The 21,736-nt window shown below is 44.9% G+C and overlaps 1 protein-coding gene across 1 annotated transcript in view; it reads left to right on the forward strand.

Moving 5' to 3' along the window:
- APBA2 (amyloid beta precursor protein binding family A member 2) overlaps positions 1-21,736 on the forward strand; it is a 64,102-nt gene that overhangs the window by 18,709 nt on the left and 23,657 nt on the right. The window contains exon 2 of the mRNA XM_063314028.1: positions 18,110-19,107. Coding sequence (XP_063170098.1) covers positions 18,148-19,107 — 960 coding nt within the window. The 5' untranslated portion in view covers positions 18,110-18,147. The remainder of the gene's footprint in view (positions 1-18,109; positions 19,108-21,736) is intronic.

Raw genomic sequence — 21,736 nt, forward strand, 5'->3', positions numbered from 1 at the left:
CAGAAATGGCCACCTGTGCTATATGCAGAAGCTTACCAGGCAAGATGAGAGGACGGAGGAAAGGCGATGCTGGCAGGAAAACATAGCAGGGGAAGGGGAGTTGATAGGTGGGCAGAAGATAATGCATGTTTTGGGGCTTAGATTTGTTTAGGGATGTCGTTTCAGGGGTTTCTGCCAGGCCTTTGGGGGGGGGATCCTGGGAAAGCAAGAAGCGATGCCATGTGGGGTGGGCAATCTTCAGCCATGTAGGGTCTTTTTTTTTATTTGACTAAAATCTTTAAGTTCACCAGCTGGAGGTAGATCCAGAATCATGGTCTGTGAAATCAGGTCCCTTACTGAGGACCACATTCTCCAACTTGTTTAACGTTGACATCCAGAATTCCCAGCAGCAAGGGCACTAGGGTGGGTAGCAGACAGTGTCCCCTCCCGTAGTGCAATGCTTCTCAACCTTGGCAGCTTGAAGATGGGTGGACTTCAACTCCATGCTGGCTGGGGAATTCTGGGAGTTGAAGTCCGCTCATCTTCAAGCTGTCAAAGCTGAGAAACACTGCCATGGTGACTCTGTGAATCCAAATCCACACTGCATTTCCTGCAGAGAAATAATTAGCCCACAACTACCCATGCCAAGCGCAATAAGGGAAGTGGTAAGAATTTGCATGCAGGAGAAGCGGCCCCAGCCCTGGTCTTGCTGACTGCGGTCACCTTTGACACAATGGGGCCATTGGGTGCCTCCTCGTGGTTTTTCCATTTCTCCTCCTCACCTGGCTGTTGCTAGACCTCTGTCCTTAATGGGAATGGACAGGCTTGACTCTTTAACTTGCCCTTGCTTGTTTAAGTCTTGGCTGATAGGACCTGTTCTCTCTGATGGAAAGCTGGAAGGGCGATGACTCTTGACCCCATTTAGAACTGGCAGCTGTTCTTGCGTCTGCTAATGTCGAGCATTGATTGCGCTTTAGAAAACCTTAGAGCGCAGTTGGGGAGGAACCAAGGGAGTGTTGAGGAACCTCAAAGCAGGAGAGAGATTCCTGCAATATGTATGAGTCTTTTTATTTGTTTTCCTTCTTTCACTTTTTGCTGGGGCTTCTTACGATGGCCCAAACAGTTCCAGAAAGTTAGCATCTTCCACGGAGTTGTACTGATGCGCTTGGCCATAACAGCATGGATTTTTTTCCTACCAAGTTGGAAATTTGGCTAATAATTAGGGATGGATGGAAGGTTCTGCTTCTTCCATCCAAACTGGACGACTGAAGCTCTGCTTCAATCCATTTTTAAAAGGCAAGGTTATGTAAAGATCTGTTTATCCTTACAAATCATTCTTGCAAAGACGTGCTAAAGAGAACGCACCCAAAACATTCCTGTGCTGAGGACACGAAATCGCACCTTTCTGAAGCTGCGTCATGTCAGGTTCTTCACCCTGATCTTTAAGACACAACGTTATGTTCATTTTAGCTGAAGTTGGAAGCTTCGTCTGTCGTGCTAACCTGCAAATACAGCCTCGCTTGTTCTTATGCCTAAATGATTAGGCATTCAGCCTGAGTGGTGTGTTTTTTTTAAGCTTTTCAGAGCAATAATTATAAGATTAATAATGCTGGCTGGGGAATTCTGGGAGTTGAAGTCCACACGTGTTAAAGGTGGAGAAACACTGGTGTAACCAGAAAAGGTTCAAGAAGGGAATCTTAACCACTCTCTACAGGACAGGCAGTGGTTCTCGAGCTACGGAACTCCCAAATCTTTTTTGAGAGCTTCCTTACCTTCCACCCATTTTTTTTCTTTTTTGCCTTTCCTTCCTTCCTTCCTTCCTTCCTTCCTTCCTTCCTTCCTTCCTTCCTTCCTTCCTTCCTTCCTTCCTCCTGTTTCCATGGAAAGCAGCAGGCCATGGAAGAAAGCTTGTCATTGCGCATGCACCAAGCTTGTTTTGACGACTATGTAATGAAATGACTTCAATAGGGAAACCAAACGGAGACATCGGATTCGTTCTTCCAACCTCTTCAGTTCAGTGCACCGACGTGCAAAACCATCTCACCGGGGCAAAGCCTACCAATTGTCTTTGGCCATCCAAAGAGCAACGCTGGTGTCTGGCAGAGCAGAAAGACCTCAGGATGTCTCAGGGAAGGACAACTGGCCGACAAGCCCCTTCCTCATTAGAAGTGCCGTATGGGACTTCTGTGTGAACGAGGTTGGAAAGGGAGGAAGAGTTTGGTGGCTTTAAAGGAGTTGAATTTTGCTGTTGTTAGGATGCGCTTCCTGGATGGAAAGACCAACCAGATTTCTCCATCAGGTTGTTTTTTTCTTCTCACTGTAGACTAATTGGGCGGAAGCAACCTGGCTGGGTCCTTAGAACCTCTCAGGGAGTAGGTAAAGGTGGTGTTTTGGGTTTCCAAAGCCAACTAGCAAACAACATTTTGAGTGATAATGCAGAGCTGTGACTCATCCGTGCTGTGTGATTGAGTGTGGATTGAGCATCATGTGTAACACACGTGTTTGTGGAATTAAGAGGCAACATAATTCCCCATCAACATCATGCTTAATTGTTCCACAGATCTGTGTTCTTGCATTTTGCTTTCCAATCTGCAGAAGCTGTTTTCTGTAATTCACTTTCCCCACTCTTCATCTAAGGAGTTTCAGGATAGCACATGTTGTTTTCGTGGGTTGTTTTTTTTTTAATTAAACCAGTTATTAGATGCTCTTCAACTAAAGCTCTTGGGTTGGCACATAAGGACAGGACAATAAAATGCCTAATAAAAATGCATTTAAAAAGAGAAGCAATAACATGTTACCATTAAGGAAAAGAATTTGGACAGCTAAAAACACTGGGAGAAATTAAAAGAATGTTCTGCTGATGCCGGAAAGAAAAAAAAAAGTGCTGGATTCTGGAGTACAAAGAATAGATTGAAGTTACCGGAAGGGAGATTCCAGCTGATAGTTCAAAAAAGCAACAATGTCTTAACAGTAGGAATAGACTGACTAGTAGAATCAATGGCCCAGAGAAATGTCCCATCCGAAGCTGGACTTTCATCTGTCAGGAACGATTAATTTGTGTTCTATCACTGAGCAGGAGGTTGGTGTTCAGGACCTCAAGGGCCCCTTTGTGATTCTATAAAAAACCAAAAATATGAACCTTCATGGTGGGAAGATACCAAAAGTAGTCCTCACAGCTAGAGAACTTTGTTTCAGGTCTCCAAACAACTTGCTTTCACCTGCCTTTTAGCATCACAACAAGCCTGTAGCGTAAGCCACTGGCGTGGTTGAATTAGGAGTGTCTAATAGGGCCCAACCGTTTGGCATCGCTGGAAACCTTTATAGGTTGATGGTGAGCCAACCAGCTGGAATTGTGCTACCGTACAGGGCCGTTCTGACCATGCTGGGAAAGGACTCGGATATCCTGGTGATGACTTTTTTTCTTCGAATGGGAAAGCTCTTCTGCCTTTGGCTCAGACATTTGTAGGAGAAGGGAGTGAACGGGTGTCTCATATCTTTGTGCCAGGTTTTGATCCCACCTCAGTGGACAACTGCCCCTTCCTTCCTAGAAGGCAGACTATCAACAGGAGGCTGCTTGGGGCAAGGGAACATTCCAGCAGGCCAACCCAGGCTGGAACTTTCAGAAGGAGAAACACAGTCGGGATGCTGAAAAGAAGCAGTTTCACCATTTTGATTTAGGATTACTTAAGGGGATGGCAGCAGCCCCTGGAAAACAAGAAGGCGCTTTTTCAATACTCACTTCCTCCCTGCTCTTAGATTACAGGTAGTCCTTGCTTAACAACCACTTGTTTAGTGACAGTTCAGACTTACAATGATGCTGAAAAATAAACAACTTACAGCCAGTCCTTACGCTTATGACCGTCGTAGCGTTCCCATGGTCACGTGATTACAATTTGGGCACTTGGCAACCAATTTGCATTTATGACCGTTGCAGCGTCCTGTAGTCACTTGATTGCCCTTTTTTGACCTTCCCAGCTGGCTTCTGGCAAGCAAAATCAATGGGGAACTGCATGATTCGCTTAACGACCACATGGTTCACTTAATGCCTGCAGTGATTTGCTTAATGGCCACCGCAAAAAAGTTGTAAAATTGGATCAGATTTGCTTAATGACCACTTTGCTTAGCAACCAAAATTCTGGTCCCGATTATGGTCATTAAGTGAGGACTACCTATAATGCTTTATCTTTATCAGGGTCTGAACTTCCTCATTTGCTACATCAATAATAGGAATTTTTTTCTGCTATGTGCCTAGAGAAATACAAGGCACATAATCAAAATGAGTTTTTGTTTGCTTCTTCTTTTTAATATAGAAGTGTTGGGTTCCCCCCTCCCCCGTTACAGATTTTGAGCTTCCACCATCTGTCTTGCTCATAATTTTGAAGGCTGCAGGAACATGCTTTGCAACTCTATCAATCAGCGCAAAAGCCTCCGCAGATTGCTTCCATGCTGCACTTCGGTGGTTAAGGCAACAGGGTACAAACCAGGAGGCTGTGAGTTCTAGTCCCACCTGAGGCATGAAAGCCGGCTGGGTGACCTTGGGCCAGTCCCTCTCTCTCAGCCCAGCCCACCTCACAGGGTTGCTGTTGTGGGGAAAATAAGAGGAGGAGGAAGGAGAATTAGGTATGTTCCCCGCCTTGAGTTATTTATAAAAATAATAAAGGCAGGATAGAAAATAAAATAATTTGCATCCTTCCCACACATTCTGGGAATCAGTCAATGCTTGCCAGATGCTGTTCCTGCCCTGTTATGCCTGATTTCCAAGAGAGGTGCCAATCAAGCGGATAGGATGCATTCAGACCAGGAAATCCAAAGACGTGCACTTTGGTAAACTACATTTTGGCCTCCAGAGATGGCGTTCCTGCAAGATAGTCCAGGTTCTGCCCTGGACCTTCACAAAACATTTATTGGCATTGGGAGAAGTACCAAGATGGACAGATGAGGAGATCCAGGACTTGGGATATTTTCCCTGCTAAGGCTTACTTACATTCAGGGGTCAAAATGATCCCATTGTGGAGGCAACGGCAGGGGTGGGAACCTGGGCTTTCAGATATTGCTGGATCACAATGCCCATCAACCACCCCCACTGGCCAGACGTACCAGGAGTGGTAGTTCAACAAAATGTCCTCCTGAATAAGGGATATTCAGTCAGCTAGAGTTCTTTGTATAAGAAATATTGATGTCCAGCATTTAGAAAATTTCATTGTCTAAATGCTGGACATCAATAGTTCTTATACAAAGAAATTCTTGATCTTCTTTGGCCCCACTAATGCAGGGTTTCTCAGCCAGGGTTCCGTGGCACCCTTGGGTTCTGTGCGAGGTCACTAGGGGTTCACAATTTATTTAAAAAGTTATTTCAGATTTGGGCAGCTTCACATGAAAGAGACAGTTTCACTCTAATTTTAGTTTAAGAACACTGTGAATGCATCTCTACAGGCCTACCCATGAAATGAATATAATAAGTTTGTAACTCCCGGCCTATATCTGAGCCTGAATGTGCAGGGGTTCCCCGAGGCCTGGAAAATATTTCAAGGGTTCCTCCAGGGTCAGAAGGTTGGGAAAGGCTGGGCTAGTGTATATTTTCACCCAACAGGCTTATGCCACTTCCGTGCTGAGCTCGCCCATGGTTCCATCGATCCCCTCTTAATTAAAACTCTTTCATTTCTGCATCTCTCCCGGCCACTCAACATGTGTTTTTCCTCTGGTGCTGCTTTCCCTGTTTGTTCGCTTGTTGGTTTTTCCCAGACATCGCTTGTCCATTTAATCTTGCTGTGTGATTTAATATCCGTAGCTCTGAGCTTCCAGCTTGTTAGGAAAAGAAAGAATTAAATGAGACACCAGGACGGCACTTGGTTGTCTGCCTGGTAGCCCATCAGTCAATGGCTTGGGAGAAGGAATATTGGCACGACGTGTCCTGTCTGCATATGCCTAGAGAGTGACCCATCAGTGGAGGAAAACAAGCTCTAGGGCAGGGGTAGGGAAAGCCTGGGAGACATGTCCAGGCTCAAGGAGCAAGGTGATAGAATCGATGCATAATTCTGGACCATTTTTCAAGCTCTGGGGGGTGGTAAGGATGGGAATCAGAGCAGCTTGCCTCTGGAGGTTCTCCTGTTCTCGTTCTGACCCTGAACCACACCAAAACAGGTAAGAAACAGACCCTGCTGCTTCTAAAGACCTTAGGTGGCCTCCTGATGCCCTCCAGAAGATCAGGAGGCTAAGTTGCTCTTCCCAGTCTCTCAAAAGTTGCCCATCCAACTCAGCATGGGTAGCTTCTGCCCACTGAGTGGAGCCTCAGGAGAAAGCCTACCCCATGGGAGTGGGTTTCTTTACAGATGTGCCCCTCAAGGTATAGAGAGCGGGTAGGCATGGAATGCATTACAGGTAGTCCTTGCTTAGCAACAATTATTTAGTGAAGGTTTGGACTGATAATGATGCTGGAAAAAAACAACTTATGACCAGTCCTCACACTTACTACCGTCCCAGCATCCCATGCTCACGTGATCACAATTTGGGTGCTTGGCAACTGGTTTGCATTTACGACCGTCACAGTGTCCCATGGTCACATGATCGCCATTTTGACCTTCCCAGCTGGCTTCTGGCAAGCAAAATCAGTGGGGAACCACGTGATTCACTTAATGACCATGTAGTTCGCTTAACACCCACAGTGATTTGCTTAACAGCCACCGCAGAAAAGGTAATAAAATCAGGTTGATTCACTTAATGACCACTTTGCTTAGCAACCAAAATTCCAGTCCCAATTGTGGTTGTTAAGTGAGGACTGCCTGTGTAACCTGTGATTCCCCTGCTCTCCTTACATCATCCATCATCATGTGGCTGGAATATCTGAACTCGGCTCCTGACAGTTGTGATGTTTTAGCTCCTGACCAAAAGGGAAATGGCTGCAAGTCAAGTCCCATGTTTAGCTTTAATATCCTTCATGTCATGGAGGGAGATTAAACTGAAGATATATTTCTCTCGGCACTGTAGGAGTCGGGCTAATAATAATAAAAGATGTTGCTGACATTTGAGGAGGGGGAGGGAAAGCTACACTGAATCTCTGCTGAAATGATTGACGGGTGGTTTTGTCTTCTAACCAGGTGTAATAATTGGAAAGGGTCTGCGGGTGCACCGTATTACAGCTTTTGGAGACTCTGTGAAAAATCTCCTAAAGCTGATTTCTTACGTGCCGAGTGAATGAGCCACGGAACGGCACACCTGGCACATGATTTATAAAGCCACAGTTCTCTACAGAAGACAGCACTATGCCCTGCCAACCACACAGAATCTCTGCTTATTGTCCCCAAATACCGGCCAGCCTGAAAAGGAAAATGTCTGGGGGAAATGCATTGATTTAAAATGGCACAGCGTGCATCGTCATGTATGAATGTGCCTTTCCCCTGCTGCATCTTTCACAGATACTTCCCAGGCGTTTTATAATCTTCTAATGCTAAACGGCTCATGTCTCATGACGGATTTTCTCTGGTTCGTCTGAATTTGAGATCTACCAATTACACCCTATCCCTTTCTGCTAATGAATCTGCAAGGATCCCGCTGCATCTCAGAGCTGTTGCGTACTAAATCATAGATTGGTAGAGGTGCTCTGTGGCCGTTGACCAGCCACCTTCTCTCTGCATCCCTGACTCCAGTCCTGAACTGTTCCTTCAACCTCGAGCCCAGCCATTCAGCTGCTTGCTCAGTACTCTTTACAGCGGAGGTGGGGAGCTGTGGTTTTCTGGAAATCAATGAACTATCATTGCCAGCAGCCCCTGAGAACCGTCGGACTATCACCGCACAGCAGAGGTGGGCCATCTTCTGCTAAATCCTTCATGATCACCAAAGAAGACCTTGATTAATTAAGTAATTGATTGGTTGATTATGTGCCATCACATCGGTGTCAACTCTTAGTGACCACAAATACAGATTTTCTCCTTGATGGTCTGTCTCTAACTTGGTTCTTGAGGTCTTCCTGAACTAAGAAAACTAGCTTTTCCCAAAGTCTTGTTACAGGTAGTCCTCACTTAGCTACCACAACTGAGAGCAGAATTTCAGTTGCTAAGTGAAGTGGTCATTAAGCAAATCTGACCCGATTCTACGAATTTTTTGTGGTGGTCATTAAGCGAATCATCATGGTCGTTAAGCAAGCCATGTGGTTGTTAAGTGAATCACATGGTTCCCCACTGATTTTGCTTGCCAGAAGCCGGCCAGGAAGGTCAAAAATAGCGCTGATGTGACCACAGGATGCTGCAACTGTCATAAGTGTGAGCACTGGTTGTAAGTTGGTTTTTTTCAGCACTGTTGTAAGTCTGACCTGTTACTAAACAAATGGTCATTAAGTGAGGACTACCTGTAGTCAGATTCACCATAAGGAAACAGGGATAGGTTACCGAATCTTGGGAACTAGGTATGTGTACATTTTACCAGTGCATACATTAAGGTGGGTCATTCTTGACGTCTCTGATCCTCTTTCTAATGCGCTCTTGACTGAAGTCCCTGATTATGAGATATGCATGGAATGTCCATTGGTTCTTGTTCCACATTGTTCTGCAAATGTCGCTTCCCAGGCTGAAGGAATTCCATTACATCTGGGTTTATCAAAGGCTAGTTTGGGAATCTGAAAACATCTCACGGGCACATTCTCAAAACTCCTGCCATGGTGGGCATGGCCAAAAAGTTGGAAAGGCCAGCAGATGAGGAGGCTCTCGCCATTATTCTGCCTGGCAGAAGACACCGTACCAGCCCAGCTTACCTGTGCCCTCCTTTCTCTGGGCAGGTGGGCCCAATTTCCAGCAAAGCCCTGGGTTGCTCTTCTCATTTTTTTACCCCTAACATTGCCTTGGTGGCGAGGGATCTCTTTGGGAAAAACGGTATGTCCCTTTCTGCCTGCCTGCCTGCCTGCTTGCCACGCAACTCATTACAACAACTCAATAAAGAGGAGCGTAAAATTATTTTACGTTTTTATTTTTAGAGCGGTCGGCGGCAGTATTGCAGCCAAAAACTCTCCCCATGACCTGAGTTCGATCCCAGCGGAAGCTGGATTCTCTCTCGGGTGGCCGGCTCAGGTCGACTCAGCCTTCCATCCTTCTGAGGTTGGTAAAAGGAGCACCCGGCTTGCTGGGGAGGGTGACCACCGGGGAAGGCAATGGCAAACCACTCCACTCTATAGTCTGCCAAGAAAATGCCACGAAAGCGGCTTCCCCCCAAAGGGTCAGACGTGACTCGGTGCTTGCACAGGGGACCTTTCACCTTTCACAAAATTATTTTACTTTACAGCACACCAGTTTTCACCTTAATTATGTTGTAAATTAAAAACTTGTAGAAGTCAGATTGGCAGAAAACCTGGTGGGTACCGAGGGAAATTTCCATGGGTGCATTTCTCACAGGCCCTGTATGGCCAATGCTTGGAGTAGAAATTCAAGCAGGATCTTTCCCCAGGCCTTCCTGAACTGGAAAATGTTAGAATCCAAAGTGAATTTTTTTTTCAAGTAAACACGTCTGTTCTCCGAAGAACCTGGGTTTTTTTTTTAAAGAAAAACTTAAATAGGTACCTTTTCCTATGCAAATGAATACGGTTCCCCTCCATAATCTGCACGGTATTGGGGCTACCACATTCACAAAATTTAGCCTACTTGATGAAACACTAAAAGCTTTGATGCATGTAGAAAACATATTTTAATGGGAAGGTTGGAAACTATGCTGGGCAGTGGACAGTAAAACATCACCCATCTGTGAAGCTGCCAGACTTGTTTGGCCAACGCTGACTCATTTCTCTCGCTCCTCAGCCCAACTCTTCTGTTTTCTCACCTTCTAATGAAAGGGAGATGTCATAATCTCCTTTTGTTTCCTTGAACAGACTTGTACCACAAATTGCTGCCCTTGTTTCAGATCTCCATTCCTGGTGAGTTACTGCCCTTCTTTCGGGAAGGAAGAGTTTAGATCAGAGTTTCTCTGCCTTGGCCAGGTCAAGAGGTGTGGACTTCAACTCCCAGAATTCCACGCATTCTAGGAGTTGAAGTCTACACATCTTAAACTGGCCAAGGTCGAGAAACACTGCTTTAGATAAACTGGAAGTCTAGACAGTTGGGTAAGAATGAAAGGAAAGTGTTGGCGGATTCGTCTAATACTTTGGTGATTTGGTGACAGCTCCCATCGGTGGTGAGGACTGTGCTATATGGATTCTCTGGGTTCATAAATTTGCTTGCCGGAGATGAGGCATAGAAATGGTCCCCTAGGAATGACAAAACAGCTTTTCCTTCTGCAAACCTGTTCTCCTTCTCAGCTGAAGACTCGTTGGAGTTCATCTGGTATCTATTTTATTTGCCGGGATTCCATTAAAAATCGGCGTGCAGTCTAACGCTAAATGCTAATGGCTCTTTCCCGCAGAGATAGTTCAAGGGCCTGTAATCTTACGGACTTCGTCCAATGGTGGTGCATTAAATGGTAACGAAATACAAATAGGAAAAAAATGGATGGGTTGGGTGAGGTGTGTATGTGTGTGTATAGAGAGTTCCCCTCTTTGGGGAGGAAAACACACACACACACACACATCTCCGCCTCTGTTCTTACAGTCTATCGCTTCTCTTGCAAAATCAAGAATAATGTTGGAGCCAACAAAAAAAAAACAATGCCACCTTTGCTGATGTCCTCTTTGTTTGTTATATATGGTTTAGATAAAGCAGCTGCTCTCCTTTATGCAAATCAGGATGTCATATATAATAAGCTACACAGAACTTTTTTTTTTTTTAAAGAACTGCTTTGGTGGTGACAGGACCGAACAATTTGCTACGGCTGTCATTTTTCATTCGCTGCCTCAGCAATGGGTGAAGTGGCTTGCAAATTGGGAACCCACCAAGATGGGCTCTCTTGTCTGTTTAACAATAAGGAACACAAACTGTAACCAAGTTTGGGGGGGAAATGCCATCTTTTATTAAGGTAGGATTGGTAGGCTTCCAGTTGTACCCATGAAATCTTTCCTGTCGGAGTTGTTCAATCTTGGTAGGAAGAAATGCAGTAAAAAGACAGCCTCTTTGCTGATTGGATGTGGAATGTGCTTAAAATCAGGAACATCAGCAGTTGCTAGGGAAGATGAATAGATGAGCTGTCCTTAAAACTGAGGCGGGTTCTTGCTCGGTGAATTCTCTAAAAGTGGCAGATACAAAATGGGACAGAAACCATTTATTTATTTATTTATTTATTTATTTATCTATCTATCTATCTATCTATCTATCAAATTTGTCACCGCCCATCTCCTCCCACCGGAGGGACTCTGGGCGGTTTGCAATATAATCCAAAAAACAACAAATATAGAATAACATTCCAATATAGAATACACTATAAAACAATTTCACAAAGCTACTAAATATAATAAAATCCAGATGGCTGTGGTCTCATTTATGTATCAAGTGTACTGTTGGAGAAAACTGGAGCTGGTCTCTGTTGTTCAGATGCTCCCTAGATACCTTCAGGCTGGACTACTATAATCTGTGTTGACAGCTAGGTGCCACATGAACCCAGGTGTGCAGCACCGGGGGTCAAAATGTATAGGACAACAATGTAAAATAGGTTCTATGGGCGGAGAAATTCCATTCTTAAAATTCTTATTTTTATTCTCGGGAAGGTTGGAAGGATGAGGTTTTTTCTTTTGTGTTTAAAATCGTTTTAAGTTCTATATTAGAATTTACAGCGGAGTTTTCATTGTTTATACAAAGCTGTTTTATTGGGTGGGTTGCTTTATTTCCTAAGGATGAGCATTGCTTTGGATCCAGTCCCCAAATGGTGTTTTGGAGTTCTTGCCTGCAGCTCTTGGAAACAGCCATGCCTTTTCCCAGGACTGTGTGGCAGCTGCAGAACACAGCCATGGGATCCCAGGAAAAGACACAGCTGCTTTAAAAAGTTCTGCACAACTCAAATCACTCTCCCAGTGTTTTCCAAAATCCTACTGAGCCTGATCATTTTCTGGTCTCAGCAATCCATAAACATAACCATTCCACTCACCCAGAAATTCTGATTGCAGAATTTCTTTCAGTTTCCAGAATCCACTTCTGAAGGTGGGTGGAGGCAATTCAATCTGTTTGTCTCTCTGCCAAAACTGTGCAGTGAGGAACCCCGTTGTTTCAGTCTACTAACTGGCTAAAGTAGGTTGATGAAAGTGGTACTAGACTGGGGAAGATGGTGGGAGTTGCCATCTTATGGATCTGGAAGCATGAGAAGCAATAATTTGATCCCAGAACCACAGTTATCATTTCCAAAATCCAGTGGGATTTGCACTTTCTCCAGAAGCTTGCTGATCTGTGTTGGGCCAACACAACCCAATGTTGACCACCAGAAGCAGCATGACTTTTCATTGTGCAACTGTAGATAAAATGCCTTGGTTCTTCTTTTAATGACAAAGGTAATCTTGATGGCAGACAATTTAGACTTAAAAAGAAATCTTTCCTCCCCCGAATCGCCAAAGCAAAAATCTTTAAGGGTATAAAGGAAATGGCAATGTGAAAGGGAGCAGATAAGCATTTCCCTCCTGGGTGGAGCGGATGCAACAGCTGTCATTTGCAATGCTGTTTTAATTCCTGCTCTCTTTGGATTGCTTCTGATGCAGCTGTTATCCCGGTAGATCATGCCGCTAACACCAAGGAATCTGGGAATCCATCCACATCACTTCCTCATTTGTATGCATTCCGTGTTCATGGCTTCCAGCCTGTCTGAGCAATTTTTTATCCAGATAACAAGGTCACCTTTGTCATCAAGTCTGGAAAAAAAGATAAAAAAATAAAATTGAGAGCTTTTTCAGAGATCAAAGGAGTGCAAACCACCTCAAAATTAATTTCCTGTTAAGGAGACTGTGGGGAGACCTCAACCTCGGGTTTTTTTTCCCTTCAATTTTCTGTAGCTTTTATGACAGCAAAAATCACAAGGCATAGATAGTTTCTGCACCTCTCTGTGGTCTTGGGGTTTATCCTCTGCAGCTGCTGGACCATCCAGGAATTTGGCATGGCTTCATTTGATGCATGGGGCTTCTGGCAGAGCACTGGTGTCCTATCTTAGGGCGAAGAACCACGCTGAGACAGTATCTTGGTCTCTAGTGTTTATTGAACTACTCTAGTAGACAGAAAATCCTGCCAAACTGAAAGACCATGAGAAACCCACACAGATAAACCCAAAACTCAAGGCGGGTCTGCTCTGAGTTTCTTCGAAGGAAAGTTCAAAGCCTCTAAACTATGCATGCATTTTCCCCCCTGGATAGGGGCCCCCTCCTGCCCAGCATCCGTACTCATGACAATTGGCATGCCCAACCCTTCCTTCCATTGTTCACTTTGGCTGGTCAGGCTCCTTGGAATTTTGGCAGCTGTGACACTTAGTGGTGCAAGGACTGCATTCCACATCCATGAACATGTCACTGCTGTCACCTTCTGCTTCCTTGGGGAGGAGGAAGTCTCTGAAAGCCAGTTTGAGCAGAATGGTTAAAAGATGGATAAGAAATGCTCAACACAGGACTAGCTTGGAAATAAGTGACGTTATACCTTGCGTTTTTTCTTTAATCCGTTCAATCGTGTCCAATTCTCGGGGCCTGCCTGGACAAGCCCCTGCAGTTTTCTTGGCAAGGCTTTCCAGAAGGGGTTTGCCATTGCCTCCTTCCCAGGGCTGGGAGAGAGGGACTGGCCCAAGGTCCCCCAGCTGGCTTTGTGCCCAAGGTGGGACGAGAACTCCCGGTCTCCCGGTTTCTAGCCCTGTACCTTAATCACTACAGGTGGTCCTCACTTAACTATCACAATTGGGACCAGAATTTTGGTTGCTAAGTGAAGGGGTTACTAAGTGAATCCGACCTGATTTTATGACCTTTTTTGCAGCGGTCGTTAAGTGAATCACCGCAAGCGTTAAGCTAATCACATGGTTCCCCATTGATTTTGCTTGCCAGAAGCTGTCCAGGAAGGCTGAACATGGTGATCTCATAACCATGGGACACTGCGATGATCATAAATGCAAACCGGTTGCCAAGTGCCCAAATCATGATCACGTGACTGCAGGGACGCTGTGATGGTTGTAAGTGTGAGGTTCGGTCGTAAGTCGGTTTTCCCATCGCTAAATGAATGGTTGTTAAGCGAGGACTGCCTGTACACCAAACTAAATATAAGTGATGTTATACCTTGCATAGACTTACTTCTGGGCACATCTTTCTCACTCCAGCATCCTGCCTGGAAAAATCTCCTGCTGTCCAGACAAACCGGAGAGGACAGTTGAGCTTGGATGCTAGGCTGGTCCAAGCACACGAGGCGCATATATGTTTTCCCACGGTATCTACAAGCACCATGCATATTCTTTGCACTCCCGCCGGACCCCCGACGTAGGACGCTTCTTGCTGTTGGAATCAATTATATTTCGGTGACAACTGAGGGAGTAACTGCCGTGTTGTAATGACCGCCGATTCTGTATAACCTAATCTGCTAACCGTTGCTCAGAATTGGAAAGCAAAAGCCCGCTCTGATTTCAGTGTTGTGATGAAATAATATAAATTCAAATGCCACCGAATCAAATTAACTGGGCGATGGTGTGACATTGCAGGGACATCGCAGTAAGGGCAAAACGTTTACTTCTGGGTTTTTCCTTGAGAAGCTAATTTTTCTTCTCTATTGTCTCAGAAGGAGGCAGACTTAAAGTCCCCGTCCACAGCAAGCCAGCAAGCAGTAGAATGTTTGCAACCTGATGTGTTGGGGAGAAAAAAGGGCCCACGCTAGTACACCTTTTATGCCGAATGCTTTCGTTTACTATTTCCTTTAATTGGAAAGAAGGGAAACTTACTGAGTGGCGAGTTTTGAAGGCTAATGATGAGGTCTGTTCTGCTGAGGGAATGAAACCCATGAGCCCCTCTCATTTCTGTGCCTTAAATTGGACTGCAAAGAAATTAAGAAATCAAATGATGCATTGATTTCCTTTTGGATTTTGGAAGCAGGCTTCAGGTATAATTAATCAATATGACTTGCCATCACTGTTCTTAATTGCTGTGCAATCATTTCTTGAAGGGGGGGAAGTTAACTAGATTCTCACTGCCACCCTCTTATTGCACACAGTGCAATAAGAAGGAAATCTTCCTTTGTTTTGGAATAATTATTCCAAATTTTATAGGACCAGGATGCCTTTGGATTGTTTCCTCTGACAATGTGATTATAGCTGCAGCATTGATCTGGAGAGGCTCTTTTGCAGATGGTTAACATATGCCAAATACGTTTTGGTACATTCACGCTGGGCAAAGTTGCTGGAGCCTGGTGTGCAAAACGATGCTTCTGAGCTTGGAGGAGCTTGAGAAGATGTCTCGCTTCTTCCTCCTGATTTATACATGGTGCAATATTTAGTTGTTTATTCATTTATTCAATTTGTATGGCTGCCCGTCTCAAATGCATGACCATGGGACACTAGCAATACTTAAAAACAAGATTAAAAGCACACGACAAAAGTACAAATAATATATATTGCAGCCAAGAAAAACCAACCAACAACCACAATTAAGCCAACCACAATACGGACTCAGCCACACATCCGGACCCCCAGGTTCAGTGAGAAAACCAAGTTTTCGAGGCCTTCCTTGTTAATACTGATGTGTCACCGTGTGTATATCAAGGCAAGCTTTGGTGGATGGTAAAGTGGGAGGAAGATGTTGCAATCTTAGGAAGGGTTCAGGTACCACACATGGCAGATCCCCACTAAATGGCTTTGCATATAAAACTTTGAGCAATCTCCAAGTATTTGAAGGGAAGAACATCAGAGAACCCCAGGGCTGTAGACAAGGCTGGGAACTTGAGAAAATTTCTTGGAAGGAGGCAATGGTGGCCATTTCCATAGTGTTGCCAAGAGAAATTTCAAAGATGTCTCAGGTCAACTCAACTCACCAACATCTTGACCTTGAGCTACAAGATTCCTTGTGCATGGTTAGATTTCCCTTGATCAAGATCCAGCGCTGCTCGGGTTGAGGCAGCTGTGGAAGGCAAGGGTATGATTGCGTGATTGTGTGATTTGGGGCAGTGCGGGGCAGAGCTTCACCACTTCCCCTTCTCAACCCCCACAGTGCTTGAAACAACTTCCTGGGATGTTGATCCAAGGACAGGCTTGGTTGTAATTGCTGTTGTTTTCCCCAAGCGTTAGGCCAGGATCTTAGGAAACCCAATATAACTTTGTCTGATTTACATGAATTGTTAGGTAGGGCCTCAGTTATTATTTTTAATTCCATTGAATTATTTTATGGGTTTTTTATTACTATTGTTTTTGTGTGGCTTTTTGCCACCCAGAGTTATGTATTTAAGAGGGGTGGGTATATAAATTTTCTAAATAAATAAACAAACAAACATTGTTACTATGATCATAATAGTCATATTATTATCATAATAATGGAAGAGTAATCCAGCGAAGTGGATTATCGGTAGACACCTCTGGACCATATCTTAAAATGAAATAAGAACGCTTTCGTTCTCATGTTTCGTTTGTTTTATTTTAATCTACCAAAGTTCCAGGCCCCACTGAGAGGGACCTCTTCCACTTGTGGATTTTCAAAAGCCTCCTGTGCTAAATGAAGGAGGAATTAATTTTCCAAGTGTTGTCAACTCGGGGAAGATTAAAGGGCCAGGTAGCTTTGCAAGGCCATTATCGGTGAGAATAACTAGGAGCCTCATTAGTATTTTCTGTTAAGAATCCCAGCTTATTCTCCCTTTTTTAATCACATTTATGGTGATAAATCAATATTGCCTTAAACGGCATGTTCAACTGCTTGATTTAGTATGAATATTCTGCATCAAACTCACCGTGTTCCACAGCCATGAAATTTTTGAAACCTTAATTTAATGTGCTATCTTACCAAGGCTTATGATGATGCTATTCCCTCTGGTCACAACTGTTTTGCCACCTTTTTCTTTATGATCTTCTCTCCTTTCTAATGCACGAACAGGGTGTGTATTAATTTTATATACACGTATGGCGGGTGCGACAAGATGCAACAGAAAGTTGAGTTTCTCCACTCAAGAGATCCAGTGTGATGTTTCCCTTTAAAATATAGAATGGTGTCTCTTCCATCTCCATCATTTTTCCTTGCTTCGTATTTTCTGGGAGAAGGGCACGACTAATTTTTCGGTTGTGCCCAAGAATGACAAACATTTTTTTTCCTTATTTGGTGTGTTGAGTAGAAGCTCCTCAAGCTCACTGGTGGGCATCTGGAGTTAGAGTAGACATCCCCAACTTGTGTCCTCCAGATGTTTTGTGGGCCACCTCAGCCAGAATTCTGAACCAGCCTGGCCTTTGCTAGGAAAACGTGTCTCAAATTAATTTCACATGAAGTTCCAGAGACCAGAGAAATCAAACGGAGTGAACATTTTAGAAGATTCTCCAAATTCTCTAGCACTGCAAAGAGGAAGATTCTGTGGAGTCCTTGGTGCTCTCTGAGCTTGGTGGTTGGCTTGCAGATGTTTCATTACCCAACTAGGTAACATCATCAGTGCGATGATGATGATGATGATGATGATGATGATGAGTGCACTGATGATGTTGCCTAGTCGGGCAATGAAACGTCTGCAAGCCAACCACCAAGCTCAGAGAGCACCAAGGACTCCACAGTTCAACCCTGAGCTACAGAGATTCTCTTCGTTTGAAGATCCATTATGAGGGCAGGCTGTTTTGTATGGAAGCGTCTTCACTGTTTTAACTTACTGCATTGATGAACCCTCGTAAGCATCTAAATGAGGGCTCTGGGGAGGTTAGAAACTTCACTCAAGGCCTCAGCGGCCAGAGATTCCCCGCCCTGTTCAAAGGCCCCCAGATGCCGGGGTGGGGGGGTTATTTATTTATTTATTTCTGGGCTGGGCCATTTCAACATATGATCTGTCTTCTCATTACTGCTTGGACCCCTTCGTAACCGGTCAGCATAGCAGAGATGGGTCATTTTACAAATGGGTGACATTGTCGTGGGTTGTTCTGGTTGGAATAGTTCATGACACCTTGTTATGACTCCACTCCACCACACCATCGCCCACCACCCTGTCTGGAAATGGAAATGGAAAACCTTCATTTTAGCCCTGTCTGGTAGCATCGTTACTATTCCTGTTGCTCTTGTTTTTGCCAAACTTCTGTATAGTTCTCATTTTCCTTCCACTCTTTCCTGCAGCCAGTGCAAAGAAATGACTGTCATTTGAGTTGTCAGCCATGGCCAGCAGGAAATGCCAAAGCACCACGGCTGCCATGTTGGATCATCGGACAAGAGGCTGTCCTCCTTCCCCTCGTGGCCGAGCAGCTGAACACGCTGAAAGTCCTTCGGCGGAGGAAGAGGACTACGTGGAGAAGGAGGTGGCCGCGGTTTCAGCAGCTGGCCAAGGTGGCCTTCCCCCAGCAGACCCCGAGCGTATTGATAACAGTGGAGATGGGGACTCCAGTTCGGATTATGTCAACAACACTTCGGAGGAGGAGGATTATGATGAGGGACTTCCAGAAGAAGAGGAAGGCATTACCTATTATATTCGATACTGTCCTGAGGATGACAGTTACCTGGAAGGAATGGACTGCAATGGGGAAGAATACGTCCCCCCAGAGGAGCATCTTGTACAGACGGATGAGTGCCAGGAAGCCATCGAGGAAGGCGAGTGGGTGGAGGCCAAAATACAGCACCAGGATAATGCAGCTGAAGCAGTGGGCTACCACGAAGGCTGCGTTCAGATGCTGGAAGGGGAGGTGGCGTGTTTAGAAATCCAGGACCAGGAGGAGACCATCCAGTATTGCCATCAGAGTGAAGGGAGTTACTACTCCCCGGAAGCCAATGGGAATTCCCGTCGGATGTCCCCTTACCACAGTAGGAAAGAAGAGGGGGATTTGGAAGAGCAGGAGGAAGACATTGATCAGATTGTTGCGGAGATCAAGATGAGCATGAGTTTGAGTAGCATCAACAGTGCACTGGAAATGAGCCCAGAGCACGGTGGGACTGAAAATGTGCCAAATGACTATGCAGAGACATGCCACAGGGGGGACCCTGGCCACGCAGCTGGTCGGCATCCAGGGAGGCCCAAGTCCTTGAACATCCCCCCAGCCTCCAAGCAACTTGGAGACGTCCAGAGAGGCTTCAAAACCAAGTCAAAGACCCCCGAGGACAGGCAGACCTGGCCACAGGAACAGGTGAGTTGAGGACTCTCCTCCTTTGCCAATGGGTTCATGCGATCTAATGCCCTCCATTGGTGTCGATCTGCCTTCTTTTGGAAAACAGAAAGAGAAGGAGAGGTGAGGTTAGTCTATGCTTTAACAGTGGTGAACCTTTCAGAAAGATGGAGGCTGCTTCCCTCTTCCCCTAAGAACAAGATGCTCAGAATTTTGCCGTCAACTTTTGTCTGTAGAGATGTAAGATTATGCAGTAGGCAGTTTATTAGTACGGCAGTTTTATAATATGCATTTCGAAGTGAATTGCCCTGAGTTCAATAGCACCTACTCCCGAGTAAGGTGCCTGATGTTTCAGGCTAAAACCGAGCTGAGCTGGGGTGTGTAAAATCTCTGCACTCAAATCCTCATTTTATTTATCCATGGGAAGCCAGGCTGAATTTTCCTAATGATTATTAAAGCTGTAATTGCATTTTGATGGCTTTTGTCTTCACCTGAAGCTCTGCTCAGCAGAGGCAAAATTTCCACTCTATACATCACAGTGACTCATCATGAATTCCTGGGAAGCAGAAGAATTCATAGGCTGCAAGAAGGAATAAAAAGAGGGGGGAAGGTGTGTTGACTTCTGGGTTGGGGAAATCATGCAGCCTTCTGTGCTGACTTCCTATAACTTCATCTGCAGTAAAAGAGTTCATTCCCCAAAATGTTGAGTATCTTTCTAGGGTGAACTTCAAGGATGGTAAAATGATGGAGTAGCTGTATGACCCTTCCATCAGCCTCCTTGAGTTCCTATAGACATCCCCTCTAGAAACAGAGCTGGGGAGGATGAAGAAATGTGCTCCGCTTTTTCCTCCTCTTCTTGACTAACGTGCAATAGATTTTATTTATTTGTTGGACTCATATCCCACTTTGGTTCCTGAGCTCCAGGCATGTACATAGTGCGTCCTCCCCTTATTTTCCTAAGCAACCACCTTATGAGGTGGGTTGGGCTGAAAAAGAAGGACTGGCCCAAAGTCCCCCAGGCGCTTTCATGGCTAATGGGGGACTTGAACCTGGATTTGTCCACTTTTAGTCCCACATCTTCACCCTACGCTACATGGGCTGTCTAGTTCTGATGCATGCACATCATTAATTTCCATTACCTTGTATTAACAATGTGCTGATTTGCTGCTGTAATCTTCTTGCTGTCAATCTCCACTTGGGGTCAGGGCCTGCCAGGAAACTGTCTTGCCTGCCTTTCTGCTCCAGTCCTTGATTTCAGTAGCCTGCAGAGTACTTCTAAGGCTCTCAGATCTGGGCTGCAAAAAATCTCATCACCATGAGAGGGCAGCAAAGAGGCATGGAAAATCTTTGCTGCCCCCTAATGGTTGCCTAGAGATTTAGCCCAGGTCTGGTAAATGCTTGCTTGCCTTTCCTGTAGTGAAGCTGGAGCGAACCAAGGTGTGTGGCCTTCTAGAGCAGTCTTTCTCAACCTTGGCAACTTTAAGATGGATGAACTTCAACTCCCAGAATTCCCCAGCCAGCATGGCTGGCTGGGGAATTCTGGGAGTTGAAGTCCACCCATCTTAAAGTTGCCAAGGCTGAGAAACACTATTCCAGAGTAAGGACTTCTTTGAAGCTTTTTGCTTGATTCCTCCTCTGTTTCTGCCAGTGTCTGTCTAATATTCCAAGCTTGCTTGCTTACATTCGCTTCTTCCCTTGCTCCTCTGCTCTTGTCAGCTTGGCACAACGATTCTCTCCCTTCAGGCTCTGACTTCAGCCAAATCAATTACTCTGCACAAATGCACACTTCTGCATTTTTCCCCTGCCTTTCCCCCCCCCCCCACTTATTCCCTAGTAATCTCATACATACATTGCTGGATTCACAGTGTGCTATCTGGAGAGAAAATACCAGCAATTATTATCATTTTCTTCTTTTTATCTATAGACCACCTTGCTATGGATAGACTTTTTGCCCTCCCTGTACCCAGAAAAAGGAAGCCTCGTCATTTCTGAAACATCTCAGCAAAGACATTAATTGAACAAGGGAGCCAGAAGGGGCATTCAGAAAATTAAACTTACTTCCCAGTTTTCAAATAGAGCAGTGGGCTTCCTTGTCCCAGGGGTTTTTACAGCTTGATTGCATTTTGGTTTGTTGGAATAGCAAAGAATCATTTGGTGGCATTTCATATGCAAAGGAGAAAGCGGGGTGGGGGGCAGGGAAAAATGCCCTATTTTTAAAAGCAGAGGGGGAAGAAGTCTGTCTGAAATCGTGCATATTAAGCAGGCTTAGTTTTATAACAATTATGAGGCATGTGAGTTTCCCATGTGTTGAATGGAAAATTAAATACGTTCGTCACCTTGAGTTATATCTGCATTAATTAATTAATTAATCAATTGTGAGAATGTCATTTTGGCAGCAGATTGTGTGATGTATTTGTTCTTTCTCTGTCTCCCTTCCATGTTTTGAGGAAGACTGTGCAGATCGGTGGCTTGGTTCACCTATTAGGTTAAGTCATGATTTGCTTAACCACAGTGTGTTGAGTAAACCATAAATGGCTGGGTTTATGCGACACACTAAGTTGAACCCACTTAATGACTGACCAAAGTCATCTGTTGAGTCTCAAGAGGGGCGGGGAAGTCCTGGACATTGTGATCAGAGTGTCTGCAGGTT

Source organism: Candoia aspera, chromosome 13 (genome assembly GCF_035149785.1).
Source record: "Candoia aspera isolate rCanAsp1 chromosome 13, rCanAsp1.hap2, whole genome shotgun sequence".
Classification (NCBI taxonomy): Eukaryota; Metazoa; Chordata; class Lepidosauria; order Squamata; family Boidae; genus Candoia; species Candoia aspera.